The 25860-nt window shown below is 39.7% G+C and overlaps 1 protein-coding gene across 1 annotated transcript in view; it reads right to left on the bottom strand.

The window, feature by feature from the left end:
* The window catches only part of ME1 (malic enzyme 1, NADP(+)-dependent, cytosolic), a 212837-nt gene that overhangs the window by 127779 nt on the left and 59198 nt on the right, over positions 1 to 25860 (bottom strand). The window contains exon 4 of the mRNA XM_006892123.1: positions 3295 to 3370. Within this exon, the coding sequence (XP_006892185.1) occupies positions 3295 to 3370 (76 nt within the window). The remainder of the gene's footprint in view (positions 1 to 3294; positions 3371 to 25860) is intronic.

Here is a 25860-nt window from a genome sequence, read left to right on the forward strand (position 1 = left end):
GGAGAGGAAGGCCCTCTATGAGGTGGATTGATTCAGTGACTGGGATAATTGGGATGGGAGTGTCAGAGACAGTGCGACTGGCACAGGACAGAGCGGAGTTTAGGGCTGTTGTACATAGGGTCGCTATGAGTCGCAGGCGACTCGACGGCACATAACAACAAACACAAGTTATATGAGAGATTATCTTTGTATGTTCTATATACTAAATCTTTGAAAATTTCCCACATTTAACTGCAATTAGGTCAATTTGTTTTGCTTCTCTGGAGGAGACAATCTGGTATCATTAAGGTTAACTGGCTGTGATATAAGATAAGAAGGGTAAATCATTGTGTTGTACAATTTGATGGGTGGGGGGGTGAGGGAAATTGAAAGAATCTGTTTAAATTTGTATTCGAGTTTTATAAGTAAACCAGTGGGGGGAGGGGAAGAAGGATAAACACATGTTATTTTTATATACTCACTGCCATGGAGGCGAAGTCAAGCCATGACAACACTCTATCAGACTCCTGAGGATGGGAATCTCCGTAGGAAGAAACTGTCCATCTTTCTCACAGAGTAGTTGGTAGATTCAAACCACCAGCCTTTCGATTCACAACACAAGATGTAACACACTATACCACCAGGGCTATTCCCTCCTCAATGGCTATTTTTATGGAGAGAATTTTTAAAGTCAAATTTGCAAATTCAAGGTACTTTTAAGTTTTATCTAGTATGATGATTCTGTGTACTGTATCTATCATAAGTAGAGATCATTTCATCTATCCCCGACAATACAGCTCTTTCAAGGCACCAAGTGGTATAGTGTTAAACACTTCAAGGTCTGCACTTTGAATCCACCAGCCCCTCTATGGGAGAGATGAGGTAGGCTGCTTCCGTAAGATTTACAGCCTTGAAGACACTCAGGAAGTTTTACTTTGTACTAAGGGCTCACTCTGAATCACAATCAACTTAAAGGCAATGGGTAATAAAAAACCATATTTTTATGAACATGTTCTTTACACTGTAAATATTCTATGGACTTAAAAGTATTTATGAATTTTTTCGGTTAAACATGGATTTAGTTATTTCCTTTCCCTATTGATTTTGCTGGTTCTTGAAATTCTACCTAGTTTTCTGGTTAAGAAATGAGTAGCCTTTTTCTAGAGGGACTACACTTCTGCCTCATAGAATCAATATGTTCCCAGGTATAGAATCTGTGGACAGTGCAGTCTAGCTCTTGAAAGAGGAGCTGAAGGAGTAACTTGCAGGGGGCCTGTTTACGTAAAAATACTGGGGCAATTAAAATATTGGAAATAATTTTACTCTACAAATCTGCCTAACACAAACATTAGGAACCAAATTCATAAATTCTAGTCACAATTGCTTAAACAGGCACTGGTGACCTAGAGGCAAAAAACTGCACTGTAATACCAAAGGCACTCAGTTCAAATCCACCAGTTGCTCTGAGGGAAAAGGATGGGCAATCTCCTCCCGTGCCATTATTGCTGCCAATAAACTGTCCAAAAGGTCAGCTATGGGTCAGTTCCGATTCAGTGATACCCAACAAAAGCAACAACAGTCACTCTTTAGAAGTGCCTTTCAAAGTTCTGAACCCTAAAACATATCACAAAGTTTCTAGACACTTAGCAGAAAGAGAAAGAGGTGTTAATGAGGATACAAGCACATTTCACCTCTCAGTCAAGAGGCAGCTTATTCAAGGCCGCTGGAGCCAGCTCTGGAGACAGTTCTGTGCTCAATGTCTATCATTATAGAATCCAGTGATGCCTTTCTTTTCTCAATGGGTGGATAAAGTGAATCTATGTAAAGTCTTCCACACAAAGAAAATCAGTACATGTCAGTAACTGCTGCTTTTGGTTTTATTAGTTAATTCAGAGAGAAAAGTCAAATGAGCTACTTTAGACCATAATGGTGAAGGAAATAAATGAACAGATTGTTTGTTTTGCCTACTAACATTCCTCTTAATAGATGATTATATACCCCTGATACGAAAAAGGAATTTGCCTAAAGAGATTCAGATGTTATTTCATTTCCAACATTCATTATAACTTAAGTAAGGGGATTAAGAAAAATTAGGGTGTAATAATAGAGAAACTAAACTGGAGGGCCCTTATTTTTAATAAGTTGGGTCTGAAGGATTATCTTTTAATCTTTTGATACTATATTTTGGAGGAACATTCTTTTAAGTTGTACAGCACTCTTTCTCAATTTCTGTGCTGAGGTAATCTGGGTTTGCTTTGATGCTCAACCTTTTACCATTGGGGTCTCAAAAGCAATAATGGCTGCCCATGGTGGACCGTGTTTGGTGGAGCTCCCAGTTTTAAGACAGGTTGGGAAGCAGGAGTGGCATCCACTTCCTAAGCCGCATGCCTCTGGAAACTCTTTGAACTTGGAGAAACAATAGTTATAGAAACGCCTCAGGTCTTTGGTTCATGGAGTCACTAAGAGTCGTGCAAGACTCAATAGTAATCAACAACAACATGAAACCTATACCTAAATCAAGAAGCTGTTATACAAACAGAGCAAGGTATACAATGGATTAAAATCAAGGAAGATGTGCATTAACACTTTATCCTTTCCTCAAGTGTATTCAGTCTATATGCTGAACAAATCATTCAAGAAACATGTGGCATCAGAATAGGAGATTGGGGAGGCAGTGGAAAGCTCACAAATGGGCATTTTTGGCTGGTGAGAGCAAATGAGAATGCTTGATTATGGAGGAATGTGGAATGATGGAGCTCATGGAGTTTGAACCTTGCCTTGGTTCGGAAATTTGGTTGGTTTTAATTGGTTTTGGTCAAACATTCTTCCAGGTAGTATAGCACTGGTCTGTCCATTTGCTGTACAGAGGTACTTATGGTTGCTGTGATGTTGAATACTATGACACTGATGTGTCAAATGTGATAATGGCTATCCATGGTGGATAGTGTTCAGTGGAGCTCTCAGATTAAAATAAGCTTGGAAGCAGGATTGGCATCCACTTCTGAAAACAGCTTGCCTCCAGGAACCCTATGAACTTAGAGAAATGATGAAAGTTATACAAGCGTTTAGGTCTTTTGTTCACAGGGTCACTATGAGTCATCTGCAACTCAAAAGCACTTAACAACAACAACAATAGAGAAACAGTCCCTAAATAATATCAGAATAAAATACCTCTTGCACAGATAAAAGGGATAAATATTAAGCGATATTCACTAGAGAAAAAAGTGCTACTAAATAGTGTAATTGTCAAAGTTTTAAATTGATGGGACAGGGAAAAGAACAAATTCACCATGGAGGAAAAATCTCATCACTTACTTTTATGACATCTTCTGGCCATGCATTAAGAAGTGAAGCAATGTGTCCTTTATCATGGATGCTTATAAAGAGACCTCTGGGAGGAGAAATAAAAAAAGAATAAATTTAATTTACTTCTGGACATGAACTTTGAAACTTTTGCATACATTAAAAAATTCTCGATTAATGTTATATTTCAGTTAACAGATGCTGCCCTGGACGTGCTCACCAAGTTGTGCCAAGAAATCTGGAGAACGACCACTTGGCCAACTGACTGGAAGAGATTGATATTTGCTCCTATCCCAAAGAAAGGCGACCCAATCAAATGTGGAAACTACAGAACAATTTCACTGATTTCACATGCAAGCAAGATTTTACTGAAGATTATCCAAAAACGACTGGAACAGCACATCAACAGAGAACTACCAGAAGTCCAGGCTGGTTTCAGAAGGGGTCGTGGTACTAGAGATATTGTAGCTGATGTTAGATGGATCTTGGCTGAAAGCAGGGAATACCAGAGGAATGTCTATCTGTGCTTCATTGACTATGCAAAGGCATTTGACTGTGTAGATCATAACAAACTATGGCTGACTCTGAGAAGAATGGGAATCCCAGAACACTTGATCGTTCTAATGCAAAACTTATACTTGGACCAGGAGGCAGTCGTCAGAACAGAGCAAGGGAACACTGCATGGTTCAAAATTGGGAAGGGCGTACGCCAGGGATGCATCCTATTTCCATACCTCTTCAACCTATATGCAGAACAGATTATCCGGGAGGCTGGGCTCTATGAGGAGAAATGTGGGGTCAGGACTGGTGGACGATTTATCAACAATCTGCGTTATGCGGATGACACAACCCTGTTTGCTGAAACTGAGGAGGACCTGAAGCGCCTGCTGCAGAGTGTCAAGGACGGCAGCCTGCAATATGGATTGAGGCTCAATGTCAAGAAGACAAAGATTCTCACCACTGGACCAATCGGCAGCATCAGGATGGATGGTGAAGAGATTGAGATTGTACACAGCTTTAGTTTGCTTGGCTCCATAGTCAACAGTCTTGGCACCAGCAGCCAGGAAATTAAAAGGCGCACTGCCATGGGAAAGTCTGCTGGTAGGGACCTCTCCAAAGTGCTGAAGAGCAGTGGTGTCTCTCTGGAGACTAAGGTGCGTCTGATACAGGCCATGGTCTTCGCAATCACCTGTTATGCATCAGAGAGCTGGACAATGACCAAGGAGGATAGAAGGAGAACTGATGCCTTTGAGCTGTGGTGCTGGAGAAGAGTACTGAGAATACCATGGACTGCTTGGAAAACAAATAGATTTGTCCTGGAGAGGGTTAAACCGGGTGGCTCCTTGGAGGCAAGGATTCTGACGCTCCGTCTAACTTACTTCGGACATGTAGTGAGGAGAGACCGGTCCTTGGAGAGGGACATCATGCTTGGGAGGGTGGAGGGACGGCGCAGGAGAGGAAGGCCCTCTATGAGGTGGATTGATTCAGTGACTGGGATAATTGGGATGGGAGTGTCAGAGACAGTGCGATTGGCACAGGACAGAGCGGAGTTTAGGGCTGTTGTACATAGGGTCGCTATGAGTCGCAGGCGACTCGACGGCACATAACAACAACAACAACAACATTTCCATTTTATTAACACTGCTGTTTTTATATACCGTAGAGTTGGATCTGACCCACAGCGGACCCTCCAGTTTTTCCGAAGCCATTAATCACATGAAAGGAGACTGCCTAATGAAAATTATTTTATCAAATAAAATAGGATGATCACCATATAAATAAGAAATAAACCATTATAAATAAAAAATGGAAAGCTATAACAAAGGATACCTTATCCTTCCATTATATAAGGATAACTAGTAAAACATGTATAAGGGCCCAAGGGTTGGGAGTAAAAGTAGGTAGGAGGGAAATGACAGTATCACACAACTTATGAAGAGGAAGGTAAAGGAAATGGGAAAGATCCAGTGGGGATCTGAAAAAAATGGGGTAATGGTGCACATAGTCCAATGGTGATTAATTTTATAAAACACAATGTATTGGAATGATTGTGCGAAACATAAGGCCAATGAAGAAAAGTAGGGGGGGGGAATCTGCTTAATAAACAAATTTTTAAAACTTTAGAAAAAATTATTACTAATTTTAATGAAAATTTACAGAGACTTTGGATTTCCATTCATTCATTGCTGCACTTTTCTCCCCTGCCAACCCTCCCCCCCACAAGTACACTACCCTCTTCGAAAAGTAAAAGAAAAATTCTTTCATTGTTTTATAATCCCTTCCCCCAGGTCCACTCCACTATTCAGCCTTTGCTCTGGACTCCTGTCATGACAAAAATACCTAATCTCATAACCCTTTTAAACAGTCTTCTCCCTTATCTGTTTCAATGCAGTATACATCATTTATCCCATCTTTCTCAGTCTCCCCCCAACCCTGCTGTCAGTCCTGTTTTACAACAGTGGCACCATGCAGTATTTGTCCTTTTGTGACTGAGATACTTCACTCAGCATAATGTTCTCCAGGGTCACCCATTTTGAGTAATATTGCATGAGTTCCTTATTTTTCAATGCAGCGTAGTATTCCATTGTGTGAATATACCACAGCTTCTCTATCCATTCGTTTGTTGATGGGCGCTTAAGTTTTTTCCAACACCTTGCTACTGTGAACAAAGCTACGATAAACATGGGTGTGTATATATCTGCAGTTCTGGTTTCTTTAGGGTATATTTCCAGTAGTGGAACTGCTGGGTTAATTGATATCTCTATTTGCAACTTTTTGAGAAAGTGCCATACCGCCTTCCACAGTGGTTGCACCATTTTACACTTCCACCAACACTGAATAAGGGTTCCAGTTTCTCCACAATCTCGCCAGCATTTGTTGCTTGCTGTTCTGTTAAATTTTGCTAATCTGACTAGGGTGAGATGATATCTCATCGTTGTTTTAAAAACATTTTTAAATTCAAGAAAAGTCATTATATTCAGTTACAGAGAATTTAAATAACACCTCTCCAGAAGTTTGAATCCACAGCAGCTTCTGAAAGAAAGATGGGTAATCTCTTCCTTTGAAAAGCCACTGAAGGGTCAGTTATCTGACTCCAAGGCAAGGAGTTTTTTGAGTATATACCATTAATTAGTAAAAGTACTTGGAAGAAAATGTGAAGCATATAACATTTTTAGGTAACCTTAATCCTAACCTCATTGCTGAGTCAGACCCAACACACAGCTGACCCTTCAGGAGGTTTTCAGAGACTGTAAAGTCCATGGGAAGAGACTCCTCCTCTCTCTCCCATGGAACGACTGGTAAATTCAAACTGCCTGCCTTTGAGTTGGCAGTGTAACTCCTTACGCACTATGTCACCAGAGTTCCCCTTTGGACTGAAGATGCCCTAAGTGACTGACTTCGGTGCTCTTTCATGTGGAGCTTGCTTGATTCTTCTGTTTTAGCTACTATTTGCAACTCTATTGTTTAGACTCTCCACTAAAATTTTTTAACATTCCTCCTTAAAGTTAGGGTTCAGATTTCCTATGAAAATCTAGCAAGTAACTTTAAAAAACAAAACTATTAAAATGTTAAATATAATGCTCAGCACAATGTATTGACACAGTGATAATGAACTTGAGCATGAAAGAAATCAGGAAGCTAACAAAAGAGAGGACAAGGTTCTGATCTGTTATTCATAGGGTCACTATGAGTCAGTCAATTTCAAAGCACCTGACAACCTCAATCTTACTTAAAATTTTACTTTCATATTGTTTAACACAAGGATCTCTGGTGGCACAGTGTATAACGTCTTGTGCTGCTAACTGAAAGGTCAGTAGTTTAAATCCACTGAACACTTAATGGGAGAAAGATGGGCAGTCTCCTCACACATGGATTTCCAACTTCAGAAGACCAGTTGAGGATTATTGTGAATCAGAAATGGCTCAACGGCAGTCAGATGAGTTTTCTGGTATTGTTTTAGTACTGTTGGGTCAGTAGCAACTTACTGGTGATCCTACAACAGATTTTCAGAGCTGTAAATGGCATGGAAAGAGATTTTCCACCTTTCTTCCTCAGAGTTGATAGGGGATTCAAATTGCCAGTTACACGGATAATCTCATGCAATGAATGGATTCTGTGTGCCACTGAATTAGAAATGACTCAGAGATGATCCTCCAAAGGGGTTTCAGAGGCAGTTAATCACATGGGAGTAGATTGTCCATCTTTATCCTGAAGAACAGCTGACCAATTTGAACTGCCTGTCTTTGAACTGGCAGTCCCACTCCTTACCAGTAAACTACCAAAGTTGTTAACAAAAATAAATTGCTCAATGGGAAAAAAAGGGCAATCATACTACTAATATTCATTCAGAAAAAGAATCTTATTAGCTACCCAGAAGCCCTCTGCACAATTATCTGGAAAATCAAGGGGTGTAATCTGATTTATGTTTAATTTTCTAAGAAAAATACACTTCATGGGTTATATTCACTATCCCAAATTCAAACCAAATCTATTGCCATTGAGTCTAATCTCTGTACAGTGACCACATAGGATATAACAGAAATGATACCATATAGTTTTCAAGGTTGTAAATCTTTAAAGTTTCTGCCACATAGGATATAACAGAAATTATACCATATCGTTTCCAAGGTTATAAATCTTTAAAGTTGCTGTCCCTTTCACATTATTCATTCTAATGAAGAGATGGAAGCAGCCAAGTGCCCATCAAGAAACAAATAGAAAAACTGTGGTACAGCCACACAATTACATAGCACTAAAAAAAAAGAACTTGCAAAATACTACAACACATGGGTAAGGCTGGAAGATAGTATGTTCAGTGAACTATCTCAGTTACAAAAGGACATGTACTGCATAAAATCAGTTATAAAATAGGATGGAAACAAGGAAATCTGGGGAGAATGAGAGAAGGGAGGGACCATCTGACAGGAACAGGTGCTTAGACATTGTGTATATGTCAACTGATAATCTGAAATAAGACATACACTGCAACGTGAATTAGGGAAGGAGGGAAGGAGGAAAATGCGTATCAAGGAATGAATGAAAACACATCCTTTCTATAAACATTCAATAGAATACTAATTTTAGAAAAGATTGCTAAATCTTTCTACAAGAGCAACTGATGGGGTCAAATGGCTCATCTCTTGGTTATCAATAGAGAATGTAAATGCTGTACACCAGTATTCCTTATTAGAATATATATTTATATGGTAGTTCCTTTTCTGGTGTTAGCTGCAGCTAATGTTTAATAACTAATTTAATTAATTCTACTATTCTTTATTTACTTGTTAGAATATTTTTCTAAGAGAAATTTTGCCACATGTATTTGCTAATAACCCTATGGCACAAGTGATGGAGGAAGAAGACAAATGCTTGCTACTTTTTCCTAATAGTTTTTAAAACAAAGAATTTATTAAACGCCTTCAAAGGTTTTCAGTTAGTTGGGCTGATTTTAATTTTTCCCCACCCCCTCGGGAGCTCTGGTGACCTAATGGCAAGAAGCTGTACTGCAATCCCAGAGTTACGTGGTTCAAATCCACCAGATGCTCTGCTGGAAAAGGAGGGGCAATCTCTTCTTGCACCAGTCAGATCCAATTTGACAGTACACACACACACACATATAACATTTTTAAAAAATTAATTTTGTTTTGTTTTTTGAATACACACACACACACACACACACAAGAAATGTGGCATCAGAATTGGAGAAAGATTCATCAACAATCTGTGTTATGCAGATGACATAAACCTGCTTGCTGAAACTGAGGAGACCTTGATGCACTTGCTGCAGAAAGTCAAGGACTGTAGCCTTCTATATGGATTGAAGCTCAACATCAAGAAAACAAAGATTCCCACCACTGGGTCAATTGACAGCATAATGCTAGATGGTGAAGACATTGAGACTGTTAACAGCTTTAGTCTGCTTGGCTCCACAATCAACACTCCTGGCACCAACAGCCAGGAAATTAAAAGACAAATTGCATGGGGAAAGTCTGCTGTCAAAGACCTCTCCAGAGTACTGAAGAGCAATGATGTCAGTCTGGAAACTAAGGTACGCCTGATCAAGGCCTGTCTACAATTACTTGCTACGCATAAGAAAGCTGAATAATGACTAGGGATGATAGGAGAACTGATGCCTTTGAGTTGTGGTGCTGGAGAAGCGCACTGAATATACCATGGAATGCTAAGAGAACAAACAAAAATTGTTCTGTAGAGGGGGAGACTAGGCTGCTCCTTGGAAGCAAGGATTCTGACATACTTTGGACATGTTGCAAGGAGGGACCAGTCCTTGGAGAGGGATGTCATGCTTGCGAGGGAAAGCGCAAAAGAGGAAGACCCTCAGTGAGATGGATTGATTCAGTGACTGGGGTAATGGAGGGGTGTATGAGAATTTCTGAAAGTCATTGTTTTTTTGTTAATTTTCTGCGTACAAGTTTAGATGTACCATTAGGAACACTCAGTGAGAAGCTACGTGAAGACAGCTTACTAAGCAAGCACATGGACATATCTCCCAAGAAAAACAAGGGTGCTTTCATGAGACCTCATTAAACCCAGAAGAGCAGCTTTGAAAGCTTTATTAATGAGAAACTAACATTCTTGAGAGCTTGTAGAAAATACAGGCTACCAAGAAGCTATTGTCCCTGAGAATTTACAGAGGATAAACTCTTCTTGTCTTTGTTAAAACTGAGTAAATCATTAAAAGCTCTGATTCCTGGATGACCAAAGACACATTCCTTTCTGGCTCCAGGGATAATTGTTAGATATACTATTTTATGGTCTCTCAGATAAATGTTTGCTGTATAGGAAGAAGCCTAGTTATTTTGAGAGTAATGGAATGTTTAGGGTTTTTTCTATCTATGCTGAAGAAGAAAAAAATCTTTACTTTTGGCTCCAAGCGTGAGTCCCTGGTGCTTCGCTTTCTCTTTGTCTCTAACCGGCAACAGGAGTAGGCATGTCAGAGACAATAAGATTGGCGCAGGATAGAGCAGGGTTTAGGACTGTTGTACACAGGGTCACTATGAATTGCAGGGGACTCGATGATACATATCAATAACAACAACATGTATAAACTTATTCTTAAAGCATAAAACATTTATTTTCTCATGCATCAGTTTATCTCCTTAGTGATATTCAGATTGTTTCATCTTTAGCCAGTGGAAGCTTTAGAGACTCTTTACAGTGGTGCCTGAGTCCTACTGATATTATTAAGCAGCCTTAAAGGAGCCTTGGTGTTACGGTGCTTCAGAGTTCATCTAACCACTGTGGGAACAGAGAGGACTGTCGGCGGAGCAAGCTGCCCCACCTGGCCCTGGGCCAGTGAGGATTCCAAGCAAGAAAATCACTATGACTACAATGGTATGAAAGAAGCAGATGACCTCAAACCCCACACAAAACCAGAGCAAGATGTCACCACAAAAGAAAGTGATCTTACCTCTCCAAATAAATTTGATAATTTCTCATTCACTCTCCTTGGAAAATGAATTTGGTATCTGGATTGGGATTACATTGAACATGCTTTTGATAGGATTTGATAGGATTTTCATTTTCATAATATTTACCCCTTCCTGATAAAGACAGTCAACAAAATTGGAATAGAAGGGAATTTCCTCAACATAGTGAAAAGTATATATGCAAAATCAAAAGTCAACATCCTTCTCAATGAAGACTAAAATCATTTTCCTTGCAAACAGGGAACAGACAAGAATGCTCACTGTCACCACTTCATTTCAATATTGTTCTGGAAGTGCTAGGGCAATACAACAGGAGAAGGAAATAAAAGGCATTACAGATCGGCAAAGAGATGGTGAAACTATCACTATGTGGAGATGATATGATCACGTACACAGAAAACTTCAAAGACACAACAAAAAAACTGGTAAGAGTTAATAGGCCAATTTAGTCGAGTGACAGGATATAAGATCAATATACAAAATTCAGCGGGATTTCTCCACAGTAACAAAAAGAACTCAGAGAAGGAAATCAAGAAAGCATTATCATTTATAATAGCCAATCATGGATTGAGATACTTGGGAGTGAACCTAACTAGAGATATAAAAGACCTATACAAAGAAATTACAGAGCATTTCTGCAAGACGCAATAAAAGACCTAAAGAAATGGGAAAATGTGGCCTGTTCATGGGTAGGAAGACTCAATATTTGATATTTTTGTTGCTTTTGTTCCATCTAAGTCAACTCAAACTCATAGTGACCAGAAACATGAACAGTACAATAGCCTGAAACCTTGCCTAATCCAGTGCATTCTCACAACTTGCACTGTGAGATGAACCCACTGTTTCAGTCTGTCAGTCCATTTTGTTGCATCTTCCTCTCCTTTATTGACCTTCCACTTTGCCAACTCTGACTTCCTTTTTTCAAGAACTAGATGCTTCTGGTAACATGTCCAAAGTATGTGAGATGAAGCCACACCATCCTTGCCTCTAAAGAGCATTCTCATTGCACTTATAAGATAAATTTGTTTGTTCTTATGGCAGTCTATGGGATATTCAATACTCTTCACTAACACCACAATTCAAAGGCACGGATTCTCCTTTGATCTTCCTTATTCATTGTCCACATGCATAAGAAACATCTCAAAGTACCATGACTTGGGTCAAGTACATTCTAGTCTTTAAAAGAGTATCACTGTTCTTCAGCATTTTAAAGAGGTCCATGGCAACATATTTACCTAACATAATACTTATCTTGGCACCGGCAGTCAGGAAATCAAAAGACAAATTGCACTGGGAAAATCTGCTGTCAGGAACTTCTCCAGAATCCTGAAACGCAATGATGTCAGTCTGGAGACTAAGGTGTGCCTGGTCCAGGCCATGGTCTTTGCAATTACTTGCTATGCATTAGAGATCTGGACAATGACTAAGGATGACAGAAGAAGAATCAATAACTTCTAGTTATGGAGCATACCATAAACCTACAAGAAAATAAATAGGTCTGTCCAGGAGAGGGTAAAACCAAGTTTTTCCTTGGAGGCTAAGACTCTGAGGCTCTGTCTAACATCTTTGGGTATGTGGCCAGGAGGGACCGGTCCTTGGAGAAGGACATAATATTCAGAAGGGTGAAGGGACAATGTAAGAGAGGAAAGTCCCGGATGAGATGGATTGATACAGTAACAATGAGGACAGGTGTGTCAGAGTCAATGTGTTCAGAGACTGGCTCAGAACAGGGCAGGCTTCAGAGATGTTGTACAAACAAATTCGTCTTTCAAGTGCAAGGAGAATGCTCTTTAGAGGCAAAGATGGTGTGGCTTCATCTCACATACTTTGGACGTGTTACCAGAAGCATCTAGTTCTTGAAAAAGGGAGTTGGGCTTGGAAAAGTGGAAGGTCAATAAAGGAGAGGAAGATGCAACAAAACGGATTGACAGGGTCACTATGATTGGCAGGCAACTCGATGGCATATAACAACAACAAAAATATATCTCTTGACATCTTGACTACTGCTTCCATGGGTGTTGATTGTGGATCTCAGTGAATCTACAGGCATTATTGTTGAGTTATGCTGAGGTGTGGTGTGTAGCATGATATGGTGCTAATTAGTGTAAGGTTTTGAGGAAGAAAGATGGATAGTCTCCTGCCATAAAGATTAAAACAGTGGAAACCCAATGGAAGGTTGCTTTGTGTTGGGATCAATATTCTCACAGTAGGTTTTTTTCAAATTACCGAATTCATTTGTTCATAGATTTTTTTATTTCCCTATTACCTCTCTCCAGTACACAGACACATACATACACACATATACACTCAAATAAGTAAGTTCTTTAACAGCTGAGACCCCATTTTGCACTCCCAACCCTATTGCCTATATGTGTGCTAGCATATTGTATGTGCCCAATAATGTGTACTGACTTCAGCTGTGGAACAAGAAAGCCTCTATAAGGGAGAGAGCAGCAGGGCTGAGGGTGTGAGCGGAGAAAAATCACAGGGTTTGGAGGGTTGAAGGAATTAGTAAAAATTGGGGATTTAAAAGGACAAAGTAGTAGTGGGGACAGATCAATGGTGATAAAGTTTATAAGACATAATATATGAGTATGATCATATGAAATAAAGTGAATTAAAAAAAAAACCACAAAAACTAAAAAATAGTTAGAACAAAAACCCTTCCAACAACTAGATACTTTCAAAGCACAGAAAGCCTGAAATACACACTGTCTTAACATCATCTCATTGCACAACCAAGTTATATTATGACAGTAAATTCTGTCAGTAGATCGCTAATGGTTGTTGTTATTTGCCGTCGAGTCGCCTATGACTCATAACGACCCTATGTACAACAGCTTTAAACTCCGCTCTATCCTGTGCCAATCTTATTGTCTCTGACACACCTACTCCCATTCCCCCAGTCACTGAATCAATCCATCTCATCGAAGATCTTCCTCTCTTGGGCTGTACCTTCACTCTCCCAAGCATGACGTGCCTCTCCAAGGACTAGTCCCTCCTTGCAACATATCCAAAGTATGTCAGACGAAGCTTCAGAATCCTTGCCTCTAAGGAGCAGCCTGGTTTAACCTTGTCTAGGACAAATCTGTTTGCTCTCTTAGCAGTCCATGGTATACTCAATACTCTTCTCCAGCACCACAGCTCAAAGGCATCAATTCTCCTTCCCTCATCCTTAGTCACTGTCCAGCTCTCTGATGCATAGAAAGTAACTGCAAAGACCATGACCTGAATGCACCTTAGTCTCCAGACTGACATCACTGTTCTTCAGTACTTTGGAGAGGTCTCTGGCAGCAAACTTACCCAATGCAATTTGTCTTTTAATTTCCTGGCTGCTGGTGCCAAGAGCATTGACGGTGAAGCCAAACAGAAGCTATTAACAGTCTCAATCTCTTCACTATCTAGCATGATGCTCCCAATCGGCCCTGTCTTTGTTTTCTTGATATTGACCTTCAATCCATATTGAAGGCTGCAGCAAGCGCTTCAGGTCCTCCTCAGCTTCAGCAAGCAGGATTGTGTCAGCTGCATTAACACATATTGTTGATGAATCTTCCACCAATCCTGATGCCACACTTTTCCTCACAGAGCCCAGTCTCCTGGATAATCTGTTCTGCCTACAGGTTGAAAGGTATGGAGATAGGACACATTCTGGCGTACGTCCTTCCCAATTTTGAACCATGCAGTATTTCCTTGCTCTGTTCTGATGACGGCTTCCTGGTCCAAGTATAAGTTTCACATCAGCACAATCAAGTGTTCTGGGATTTCTGTTCCTCTTAAAGTTAGCCACAGTTTGTTATGATCCACACAGTTAAACGTCTTTGCATAATCAATAAAATACAGATAGACATTCCTCTGGTACTCCCTTCTTTCAGCCAAGATTCATCTAACATTTGCTACAATATTCCTAGTCCCACGACACCTTCTAAACCCAGCCTCCACTCCGGCAGTTTTATGTTGATATGCTGTTCTAGTTTTTGGATAATCTTCAGCAGAATCTTGTTTACATGTGATATCAATGATATTGTTCAATAATTTCCACACTCTTTTAAATCACCTTTCTTTGAAATGGGAACAGATACAGATCTCTTTCAGTCAGGTGGCCAAGTGGTTGTCCTCTCAGATTTCTTGACATAACTTGGTGAGCACATCTAGGGCAGCATCTATTAGTTGAAATATGTCAATTGGTTTTATATACCATCAATTCCTGGGGCCTTATTTTTTGCCAATTCCTTCAAAGCAGCTTGAACTTCCTTCATCTTCCAATGCTCTTGCTCATATGTTGTTTCATTAAATTCTTCTGTGTCTTCTAATTCCTTTTGGTACAATGACTCTGTATACTCTTTCCATTTTCTTTTAATACTTCCTGGATCATTCAATATTCTGCCCAAAGCATTTGGGCAGCCTATGATAGCATGAACAAAAACACAGCCCAACCTACAAAACTATGAAATAATATATGCATATAATTTTAAGCTAACTCTGTTAAATGATTCACAGCAATAGAAAACAAATACAAATAGTATATACATAGAAAAAATGACATTCAGACACTAAGGTCATCATTCAGTATATACATTTATATTCCATTTATTACAGTTGTGATGAAGTGCTAGAACTAAGGGAAATACAAGAGCAACAGCCACTCCATTTTTAAATGACTGATTAAAAAAAAAGACACTTCTATTTTTTGAGGAAAGAAGAATTTAATTTTTAATGTTACATACATTTCAGGTGTCTGTATAAGTGGTGATAATTCTCAAGAATGTTGCAGTAAATATGACAGATAGATCACTTTTCTTTTTCTTATTTCCAATCCTTCAGTGAAAACTGACATTCATTATGTAATGATCAGATTTTATTCAGCAAAAAAATGCTTAAGAAAATTACATACTTTTCTACCACACACCAAACTAAGTGGCCTGAATTTGCACCTGCACAGTGACTCCAAAAGCACACGATACAAACCCACCAGCTGCTCTGCAGAAGGAAGCGGGGCAATCTCAACCTGTGCAATTTACTCCCTCTGAAAAGCCATTGGAGGGTCAGCTACAGTTGGTTCTGACTCGACAGCACACAACAACATGAATATAATATATTCTTTATATTTTCTCCTCTGTATGGTGCATTTACTATGCTCATTGGCTAGCAGAAAGGTTGGCAGTTTCAATACACCCAGTCATAATCATAATTCACTGCCATCAAGTAAGAACTCATAGCTGACCCTCCAATAGGTTTTCAGAGGCAGTAAATCACCCCGGAGGAGACTACCCCCCTTTCTTCTGCAGAGCAGCTGGTGGATTTGTATCGTGTGCCTTTGGGGTCCCAGTGCAGGTACAAAGGGACTAAACACAAGCGAGGTGACTCTCCTGCTCTAATAGTTTAAAAATATGAAGGAGAGAATGCTGAGGACAGTCAAATTTGCACCTGGCTATGTTTGTCTACTTGTTGAATCTGTAACTTAATTTAGATAAATATAGGGACAAGACTCATGTATTGCACTAGTAATAGAGGACAGAAAACTTACATTGAAAAAAATTACTGTAGCAGTATCATGTATACTTTGAGTCATGTTGTCATTGTTAGATGTGACTGGAGTATGACTCATAGTGACCCTGGGAACAACTGGTCTGAACCCTGTCCGTCTGTGCCATCCTCACAATCTGACACACTCATGCCCATTGCTGTAGTCCCTGTGCCAATCTGCCTGGTTGTGGGTCTTCCTCTGCTGCATGTCCCTCCACCTTTCCCATAGCACCCCCAATCATGTGAAAGTAGAGCTGTACTTGGCAGGATTTTCAGTGGCTGATTTCTTAGAAGTCACTTGCCTTTCTTTCCAGACACATGAGTGTGTTAGGAAGCTGTAGTAACATAGGCCATGAGGAGAGATACTGCCAACCTGAAGATGGCACTTCCCTGGTGTTCCCAATCCGTCAGCAGCACTTTGGGAGAAAGGTGTGCAATCTCCTCTCATAAGATTCTCAGCCTCTGAAAACCCACTGGAGGGTCAACAAGAGTTGGTTCCAACTTGATGGCACACAACAACAACATACACGAAAAGCAACTAGTAACACTTATTCACCAAACATTCCTCCTGCACATACTGTTTGACTTAGTAACTTTTTGAAAAATTACTTAGCTTCCTTCCTAACACTGCAAGTAACAGCAACTAAAGTAAAGGCGGAGGGCAGTATTTTCTCACTTTCAAGCAAAAATATACACATTCTCTAAAATATTTATTGTTGTTGTATACCGTAGATTCAGAACCGACCGACAGTTGACCCTCCATCGGGTTTTCAGAAGCAATTAATCGTATGAGAGGAGACTGCCCATCCTTCTCCCGCACAGCCGCTGGTGGCCTTGAACCGCATGCCTTTGGGATTGTAGCACAGCTTCTTGCTACTAGGCCACAGCAAAAATAAAATATTCCCTCGGTTACTTAACGTCTGTGGAATGAGAATCATATCTAGGGCCAACATAAACTATGTAATGGGACCCAAGAGCGGAAATAATAGAGACACTCAGTACTAGACTAATGCCACTGCTTTATATGCAAGAAATCGAAAGAAGTGAGGTCAAGAAACAAACAAAACAGCCATGAAAGGAGAAATACAGAGTAATTCAGTTCAACATAAACATGTAACATTTTACTCACACCATTCATATTTCTACTGTTTACACAGACCCCAGCTCTGGCTCATAATCTGATGTCCAGGAATTTCTGTCATTAATGTAACCACTTTGATTAATCATGCTGATGTGCTATAAACATTTATTAGTACTATTACTCTCATTCTTATTTCTCTGATAAACAGCACTTTAGGATAGTAAAAGCTTCTTAGCTGAAGATCTCCTTTCATGATCCTTTCTAATAGCTAATGAAGTAATAAATCCCAGTAAGTCAAATGCCAGACTTTTATCCAGAATGCTTTCCTTTAACTATTTGTAGCTTTACAAGTATATATTTTTGCAGAAGACTACATATAAACTAAAACTAACTGACTAAATCATTCAATCTATTGTTGCTGATTGCCTTAGAGTCGAGCACGACTCATAGCTGCAAAAATAGACATGACTCTTCAGAGTTTCAGATCCACAATCTGGTCACCCCTTCCCACTCCTGCCAGACTTATTATTATGTCAAAATAAAATAGAAGAATTAAACTGATAAAGGTTTGAAGCAACAATAACAACACATCATGTTGTTACTGTTGTTGTTGTTATGAGCCATTAAGTCGACGAAGACTCCTAGTGACTCAATGAACAATAGCTCTGAACCTTACCCTATTCTGAGCCAACACTGCCATCTCTGGTGATCATCTGACCTCACTGCCACAGTCATTGTGTCAATTCATCTCATTCATCTTCGCCTGTGCTGTCCTTCTACTCTTCCAAGTATGATACCTTTCTCCAAGGTCTGGTCCCTCCTGGCAACATGCCAAAGTATGTGAGACAGAGTTTCAAAATCCTTGCCTCTAAGGAGCAACCTGGTTTCACCCTCTCCAGGTAAGACCTATTTGTTCTCTTGGTGGTCTATGGCATGTACAATACTTTTCTCTAGCACTACAAATCAAAGACATCAATACTTCTGTAATTTTTAGTCACTGTCCAGCTCTCAGGTGCACAAAACAGAGAAAGGCATGGCCTTGATCAGTCATAGACATTAACATTAACACTGGTTCTCTTTAGCACTCGGGAGAGGTCCCTGACAGTAGACTTTTCAAAAGCAATTCATCTTTTGATTTCTTGACTACTGGTGCCAAAGAGATTTGACTGTCGATCTTAAGAAGATGAAACTGTTAACAATCTCAATTTTTTCTCCATCTATCATGATGCTGCCAATTGGTCCAGAGAGGAGAATCTTTTGTTTTCTTGATGTTGAGATGCAATCAATATTGAACACTGAAATCCTTGACCTTCTGTTTCAGCAAGCAAAGTTATGTCATCTCCATAAAATAGGCTGTGGATGAATCTTCCTTCAAGCCAATTCCTCCCAATTCTTCTTCATAAATTCCTTCAATCCACATGATCTGTTCCACACATAGATTAGAAAGGCATGATGGTTTTTGTTGTTATGTGCCATAGAGTCACTTGTGACTCATAGGGCCGCCCCTATGTACAACATCCCTAAACTCTGCTCTGTCCTGTGCCAATTGCACTGCATCTGATACACCCATCCCAATTACCGCAGTCACTGAGTCAATCCACCTCATAGGGGGCCTTCCCCTCCTGCGCTGTCCGTCCACCCTCCCAAGCATGATGTCCCTCTCCAAGGACCGGTCCTTCCTTACAACATGTCCAAAGTATGTCAGACGAAGCTTCAGAATCCTTGTGTCCAAGGAGGAGGCCGGTTTAACCCTCTCCAGGATGAACCTGTTTGTTTTCTTAGCTGTCCATGGTACACTCAATACTCTTCTCCAGCACCACCACAGCCCAAAGGCCTCAATTTTCATTCTATCCTCCCTAGTCATTGTCCAACTCTCTGAAGCATAACAAGTGACTGCAAAGACGATGGCCTGTATCAAATGCACTTTAGTTTCCAGAGTGACACCATTGTTCTTTAGTACTTTGGAGAGGTCCCTAACAGCAGACTTTGCCATCGCAATACATCTTTTAATCCCCTGGCTTCTGATGCCAAGAGTGTTGACTGTGGAGCCAAGCAAGCTAAAGCTGTGAACAATCTCTTCACCATCCATCCTGATGCTGCCAATTGGCCCAGTAGTGAGAATCTCTGTCTTCTTGACATTGAGCCTCGATCTGTATTGAAGGCTGCAGTCCTTGACCCTCTGCAGCAGGTGCTTCAGGTACTCCTCAGTTTCAGCAAGCAGCGTTGTGTCATCTGCATATTGCAGATTGTTGATACACTTTCCACCAATCTTTACCCCACATTTCTCCTCATAGGGCCCAGCCTTCTGGATAATCTGTTCTGCATACAGGTTAAAAAGGTATGGAGACAGGACACATCCTTGGTGTACACCCTTCCCAATTTGGAACCATGCAGTGTTTCCTTGCTCTGTTCTGATGATTGCCTCTTGGTCCAAGTATAGGCTTTGCATTAGCACAGTCAAGTGTTCTGGGATTCCCAATTTTCTTGGAGTCAGCCACAGTTTGTTATGATCTACACAGTCAAATGCCTTTGCATCATCAATGAAACACAGATAGACATACCTCTGGTATTCCCTGCTTTCAGCTAAGATCCATGTAACAGTAGCTACAATATCCCTAGTATCACGACCCCTTCTAAACCCAGCCTGGATTTCTGGCAGTTCTCTGCTGATGTGCTGTTCCAGTCGTTTTTGGATAATCTTCAGTAGAATCTCTCTTGCATGTGAAATCAATGATATTATTCTATAGTTTCCACACTCTGTTGGGTCACTCTTCTTTGGGATGGGAACAAATATAGATCTCTTCCAGTCAGTTGGCCAGGTAGGCTGTTCTCCAGATTTCTTGGCATAACTTGGTGAGCACGTCCAGGGCAGCATCTGTTAGCTGAAATATGTCAACTGGTATGCCATCTATTCCTGAGGCCTTATTTTTTGCTATTTCCTTCAAAGTAGCTTGAACTTCTTCCTTCATCAACATAGGCTCTTGCTCATCTGTGGTTTCATTAAATTCTTCTGTGTCTGCCAATTCCTTTCAATACAATGATTTAGTATATTCTTTCCATCTTCTTTTTATTATTTGTTGTGCATGTACCATCAAATCAGATCTGACTGGTACAGGAGAAGATTGTCCCTCCTTCTGCAGCAGAGCATCTGGTGGATTCGAACAGCGTACCTCTGGGATTGCAGTGCAGCTTCCTAGATCATTTAATATTCTGTATAAAGGCATGGAGAAAGGATATATTCCTGAGACTCTCCTTTCCTGATTTTGATTACCATGCAGTGCTGCTCTGTTGCTCTGTTCGGACAACAGCTACCTGATTCAGGTATAGGTTTCACATGAGCACAATAAAGTGATCTGGGATTCCTGTCCTTCTCAATATCAGCCACAGTTCATTGTGATTCACACAGTCAAGTGCTGTTAAACCATAAAATCACTCAAGTGATAGGGAAAATGGTAAGAATCACAGAAATAACAAGACAGGAAAGATTTACTTAGAATTGTCACTGAGCTGCTGGGAGCTGTCTCATTCTGGAAAAGGAAGGTGAGATTGTTAAAGTGAAGCAGGAGGATGTTTTTCAGAAAACATGTGCTTTCCACTTAGATGGGAAGAAGTCAAGAAAGAGACAATGACTGGCTAAAGCATGGGTTTGAAGAATACAAACAATTATAACTGACTGTAAACATTTACCCAAAGACAAACAATAAAAACTGAATTAGCTGTTGAATTCAATAGAAGGAAGTATACCATACCACTGTCTGAGGAACCACGAAAGACATTTCTTTAATTTCAAGAGAAATTTCTTTAAATAGGTCTTTATAATAAATAGTCTCCAATAGCAGTATTAATAAAAGATAGAGAACCATTTTCTCTAGATGGCATTTCTTTCTGAAGTGGAGCCTCAATAAAAATAGAGTATGTTATGAATGTCTAGGAACCAAACTGGATAAATCAAACAGATGAATGCGGACTTCTAAGAATAAAATCTCTATGCACATCCAAAAAACTTCTCCAACAGGGTTAAAAGGGAAGCCACAGACTGGGGGGAAAAATTTGGTAATGACATGTTTGATAAGAGACTTATTTCTAGAATTTATAAAATACTCGGGCACCACAACAAGATAAAGGTAAACAAACCAATTGAAAAATGGGCACAGGCTATTAATAGACACTTCACCAAAGAAGACATTCAGATGGCCAACAAACACAAGAAATGTTCAAAAGCCTTAGCTCTAAGAGAGATGCAAATCAAAACAACTATGAGATATCATCTCACCACAGTAAAAATAGCAAAATTTACAGAAGAGCAAACAACAAATGCTGGTGAGGCTGCGGAGAAACTGGAACCCTTATTCACTGTTGGTGGGAGTGTAAAATGGTGCAACCTCTATGGAAGGCAGTGTGGCACTTTCTCAAAAGGAGTTGGTTGGAAACTAAGAGTGGAAAAATAATGTATACTGCATTGAAACAGATGAGGGAGAGAACTGTCCATGAGGAATATATTATTAGGTATTATTGTCATGACAAGAGTCCAGAATGAAAGCTGCATAGTGGAGTAGACTGGGGCAGGTGGAGAGGGGGGCTTGTATAACAATGGGATTTTTTTTTTACTTTTCAAAGAGAAGAGCTAACTGGGGGGGAGGGGTGGTCAGGGAGGAAAGTGTGCAACAATGAATGAATGGAAATCCAAAGTCTCTGTAAACTTTTAGCACAGGAATCTAGAATTAAGGTTGCACAGAGAAGTGTACTCCGGGTGGGGGGAAGGGACGTGGGAATTGTATACTAATGAAGGAATTTTTTTTTTGTCTCTTCGGAGGGGGAAGCGAGCTGGTGGGGAGGGGTGGGCAGGGAGAAAATTGCGGCAATGAATGAATGGAAATCCAAAACCTCTGTTAAAAAAAAAAAAATTTAAAAAAAAAATTTCTGAAAAAAATGATCTTTAGTTTGCTGTACAAAATGATGAGTGCAATTCATGTCACTAAATTCTACATGCACACGTGGTTGAAATGATCAAAGAGTCAACACTCACTCTTTAAAGAAGAAATGTAAGGGGCAGAGGAAATAAAGAGTACTGAAAGCAAAATCACCAAAACACAAGCAAAGAGTATGCTAAGATTCTGAAAAATGCAACTAAAATTGTTGAACAATCTGTATAAAAATTGTCAGATGGAAACCTAATTTTCCATGTAAACTTTCACCAAAAACACATTAAAATGCTATTTTAAGGGACAGTGCAAATGTTTTGTTACATACTTTTCACAATAAAAAATTTAAAAATATTTTCACTGAGGAGCATTTACTGCTTTAAACAAATTAAACTGCATGTTGAATTTCTACTTAGATAATAATACTTGTCTAATTTGGAAGCAGGAGTGGCATCCAATTCCTAAACAACATGCCTCTGGAAACTCTATGAACTTTGATAAATGTCAATATTTATAGAAAGGCTTTAGGCCTTTTTGTTCATAAGGTCACTATGAGTTATGCTTGACTTGAAGGCAATCAACAACAATTTAAAGTATTAATAAAAACCAAGATGTCTGTTTAAAGAGTAAAATATACATAATACAAGCGTTGATATTTTCAATTGTTTCATATGCATGAACACTAGATAATAAATAAAAAACAAAGAAGAATGATGCCTTAAGTTATGGTGTTAGTGAAGAGTTAAGTATTGACTAACCTATGAACTGCCAAAAGAACAAACAAATCTATTCGTGAGGAAAAGTAACCTGGGTGCTCCTTAGAGGCAAGGATGATGAAACTTGTCTCAAACACTGTGGGTATGATGTCAGAAGGGGCTAATTCTGCTTAGAAAAATAGAGGGCCAGCAAAAGAGAGGATGAACCTCAATGAGATTGCCTGTCACAGAGGCGGCAACACAGAGCTTCCGCACAGTGGAGATTGTGAGGATGGGAAAGGATAGGGCAAAGTTTCAAAGTGCTGTAATCAACAGAACAGCACCCACCAACAAGTAAATGGCTGGGGTAGTAGATCTGGTTAACACGCACAGCCGCTAACCGCAAGGGTGGAGGTTTGAGTACATGCAGAGGTGCCTCAGAAGAAAGGTCTAAAGTGGGATCCTCATGAGCCAGAATCAACACAAGGCAGCCGTCAGTTTTGAAAGGGAAGCCAAACTTTGAATTGAATAAAGTATCTACAAATTCAAGAGAACAATCGGTCAACTTGCACAATGGAATCATTCTCCTAAAAGATTTCTTTTGAACTGCTTAAACTATCTTAATATATCAATGAGATTTCCAGCAAATAATTCACCTGTTTTCTGATGGCAAAGAGTTCTTCCCATCAGAGTCCCACCACCAGTGGTGATATTATCTAGATAAAGGTTGCAAATTACTATTCTCTGGAGTGCTTGTGTGCTTACATGCTAGCCTCCTGTTTCTCTCTTTCTTTTTAAAGCATTTTATTTGATTTCAAATAAAATTATTATTTGATTCTATTTTATTCTATATGTTATTTGATACTGTTGTTATGTGCTGTAGAATCAACTGCAATTCACAGTGATCCTGTTATGTACAGCAGCTCTGAAGCCTGCCCTGTCCTGAGCCAGTCTCACTGACTCCGACACACCAACCCCCATCAACCCAGCTACTGTATCAATCCATCTCATCTGGGGTCTTCCTCTCCTGTGATTTCCATCCACCCTTCCAAGCATGATGTCCTTCTCCAAGGATCAGTCCCGCCTGGCCACATGATCAAAGTATGAAAGACAGAGCTTAAAAATTCTAGCCTCCAAGGAGAAACTTGGTTTCACTCTCTCTAAGACAAACGTTTTTGTTTTCTTGGCAGTCCATGGTGTGTTCAAGACTCTTCCAGCACTACAACTCAAAGGCATCAATTATTCTCCTATCATTCTTAGTTATTGTCCAGCTCTATAATGCATAGCAAGTAACTGCGAAGCCCATGGACAGGATCAGGAGCACCTTAGTCTGTAGACTGACATCGTTCCTCATCAGTGCTCTGAAAAGGTGTCTGACAGCAGATTTACCTAAGGCATTGCATCTTTTGATTTCCTGACTGCTGGTGCCAAGACCGTTGATTCATGTTAATAAATGTATATTTTTTAAAAGGTTTATCTTTTAATAGGTATAGTGCTCTAATTACTTCCTTATTTTGCCGCCACTAGAATAAATTCCATTACTTCAGCTTTTCACTTTACTTTGGCCCCTGCTTTGTTACAAGAGAAATAAAGGGGGGGGGGGAGAAGCCGTACTGCCATTCCCAAGATTTAAAAAGCCACTTGTTAGAAATGCCTTTCAGTACAATAAATTAGAAGCTAAATTTGGTATAGAAATAATCTTTGCAGAAAAGAAGTCACCAACATCAGTATCTCATTTAACAACTTGGAAAAACAACCCCAACAGCCTAGTAAATTCATCTCATGTGAAAAAGGAAACTCCCTAATACCGAGTGGACTTTTTCTGGATAAGAAATTCTTGTAACGTGAGAATCTTTACATACTCTAAATTATTGTTCAAGACTTAACACTTTCCATCTGCCTTCAGAAATATTTATTTCCTTGCACTTACAAAATATGATATACTGGTTATGAAGAATTACATATTAGCTCTTTTTGTATTTTACAAATACTTATAGAAACAGATTTTCTATAACTTTTCATGAGTATGAATTTGACAGTACCTTAGATGTCTTAATGAAAAGTGAGGGCTAGAAAAGTTAAGAAACCTGCTTAGCTGGGATTTTAGGCTGAAGAGTTGAATAGGTGGAGGTGGCTTAGAGCATCCAAGAGCTTACCTGATAGCTGAGAACGTAATATGAGCTAGATACCAACTTGAGAGTTTCATGGGTTACAAAAAAATAACATAACACAGAGTGGGAAAGAAAATAGGACACAATAAAATCTGAGGGAGCACTGACATGACAGTGGGTGAGTGCATGGATCCCAGCAACTTGGCTATACTAATTAAGTAAATATATTGAAGAGAGGAAACGTACTAGGCTTAATGCTGAGAAAATATCAAGCTAATGAATTCATAGCAGGCATGGAGAGAAATGTATGAGATAAGGAGGAGATGGCTGGAGAGTGTGTACATTCTTGGAAACACAGAGAGTGAGATGAGCCAAGAACACAGCTGAAATTGAACTTCTATGGGGAAAAAGGTCCAGCTGACTGAAATGTACAGGCACAGTTACGGCGCTCCACCCCCACCATACTAAAATAGGTGCATAAAATGAAAGAAATGGTTCTTACTAGTGGGGCAAGACATGGGGTTTTTTTAGAGGGAAGAACAGGTTGTTGGTTCAGGAAAGATATTTGTAATGGACCTTTGTCACAAGATTTGAGAGAAGTGACCTGGGTTATACAAAAAGGGAGCTGTACTAGGTCTGCAAGTTTTATGTACTTTATATTTCCTTTATAATTTACTTCTTTATTCAATATACACTAAATGCTTGCTTATACATAGCACTTCATATACTGACAGCCATAACCAGACAAGGATGGTAAAACTTCATCTCACATTTTTAGGCATGTTGTCAGGAGGGGTG

The sequence above is a fragment of the Elephantulus edwardii genome, unplaced genomic scaffold (genome assembly GCF_000299155.1).
Source record: "Elephantulus edwardii isolate Elephantulus edwardi_28Jun2011 unplaced genomic scaffold, EleEdw1.0 scaffold00111, whole genome shotgun sequence".
NCBI lineage: Eukaryota > Metazoa > Chordata > Mammalia > Macroscelidea > Macroscelididae > Elephantulus > Elephantulus edwardii.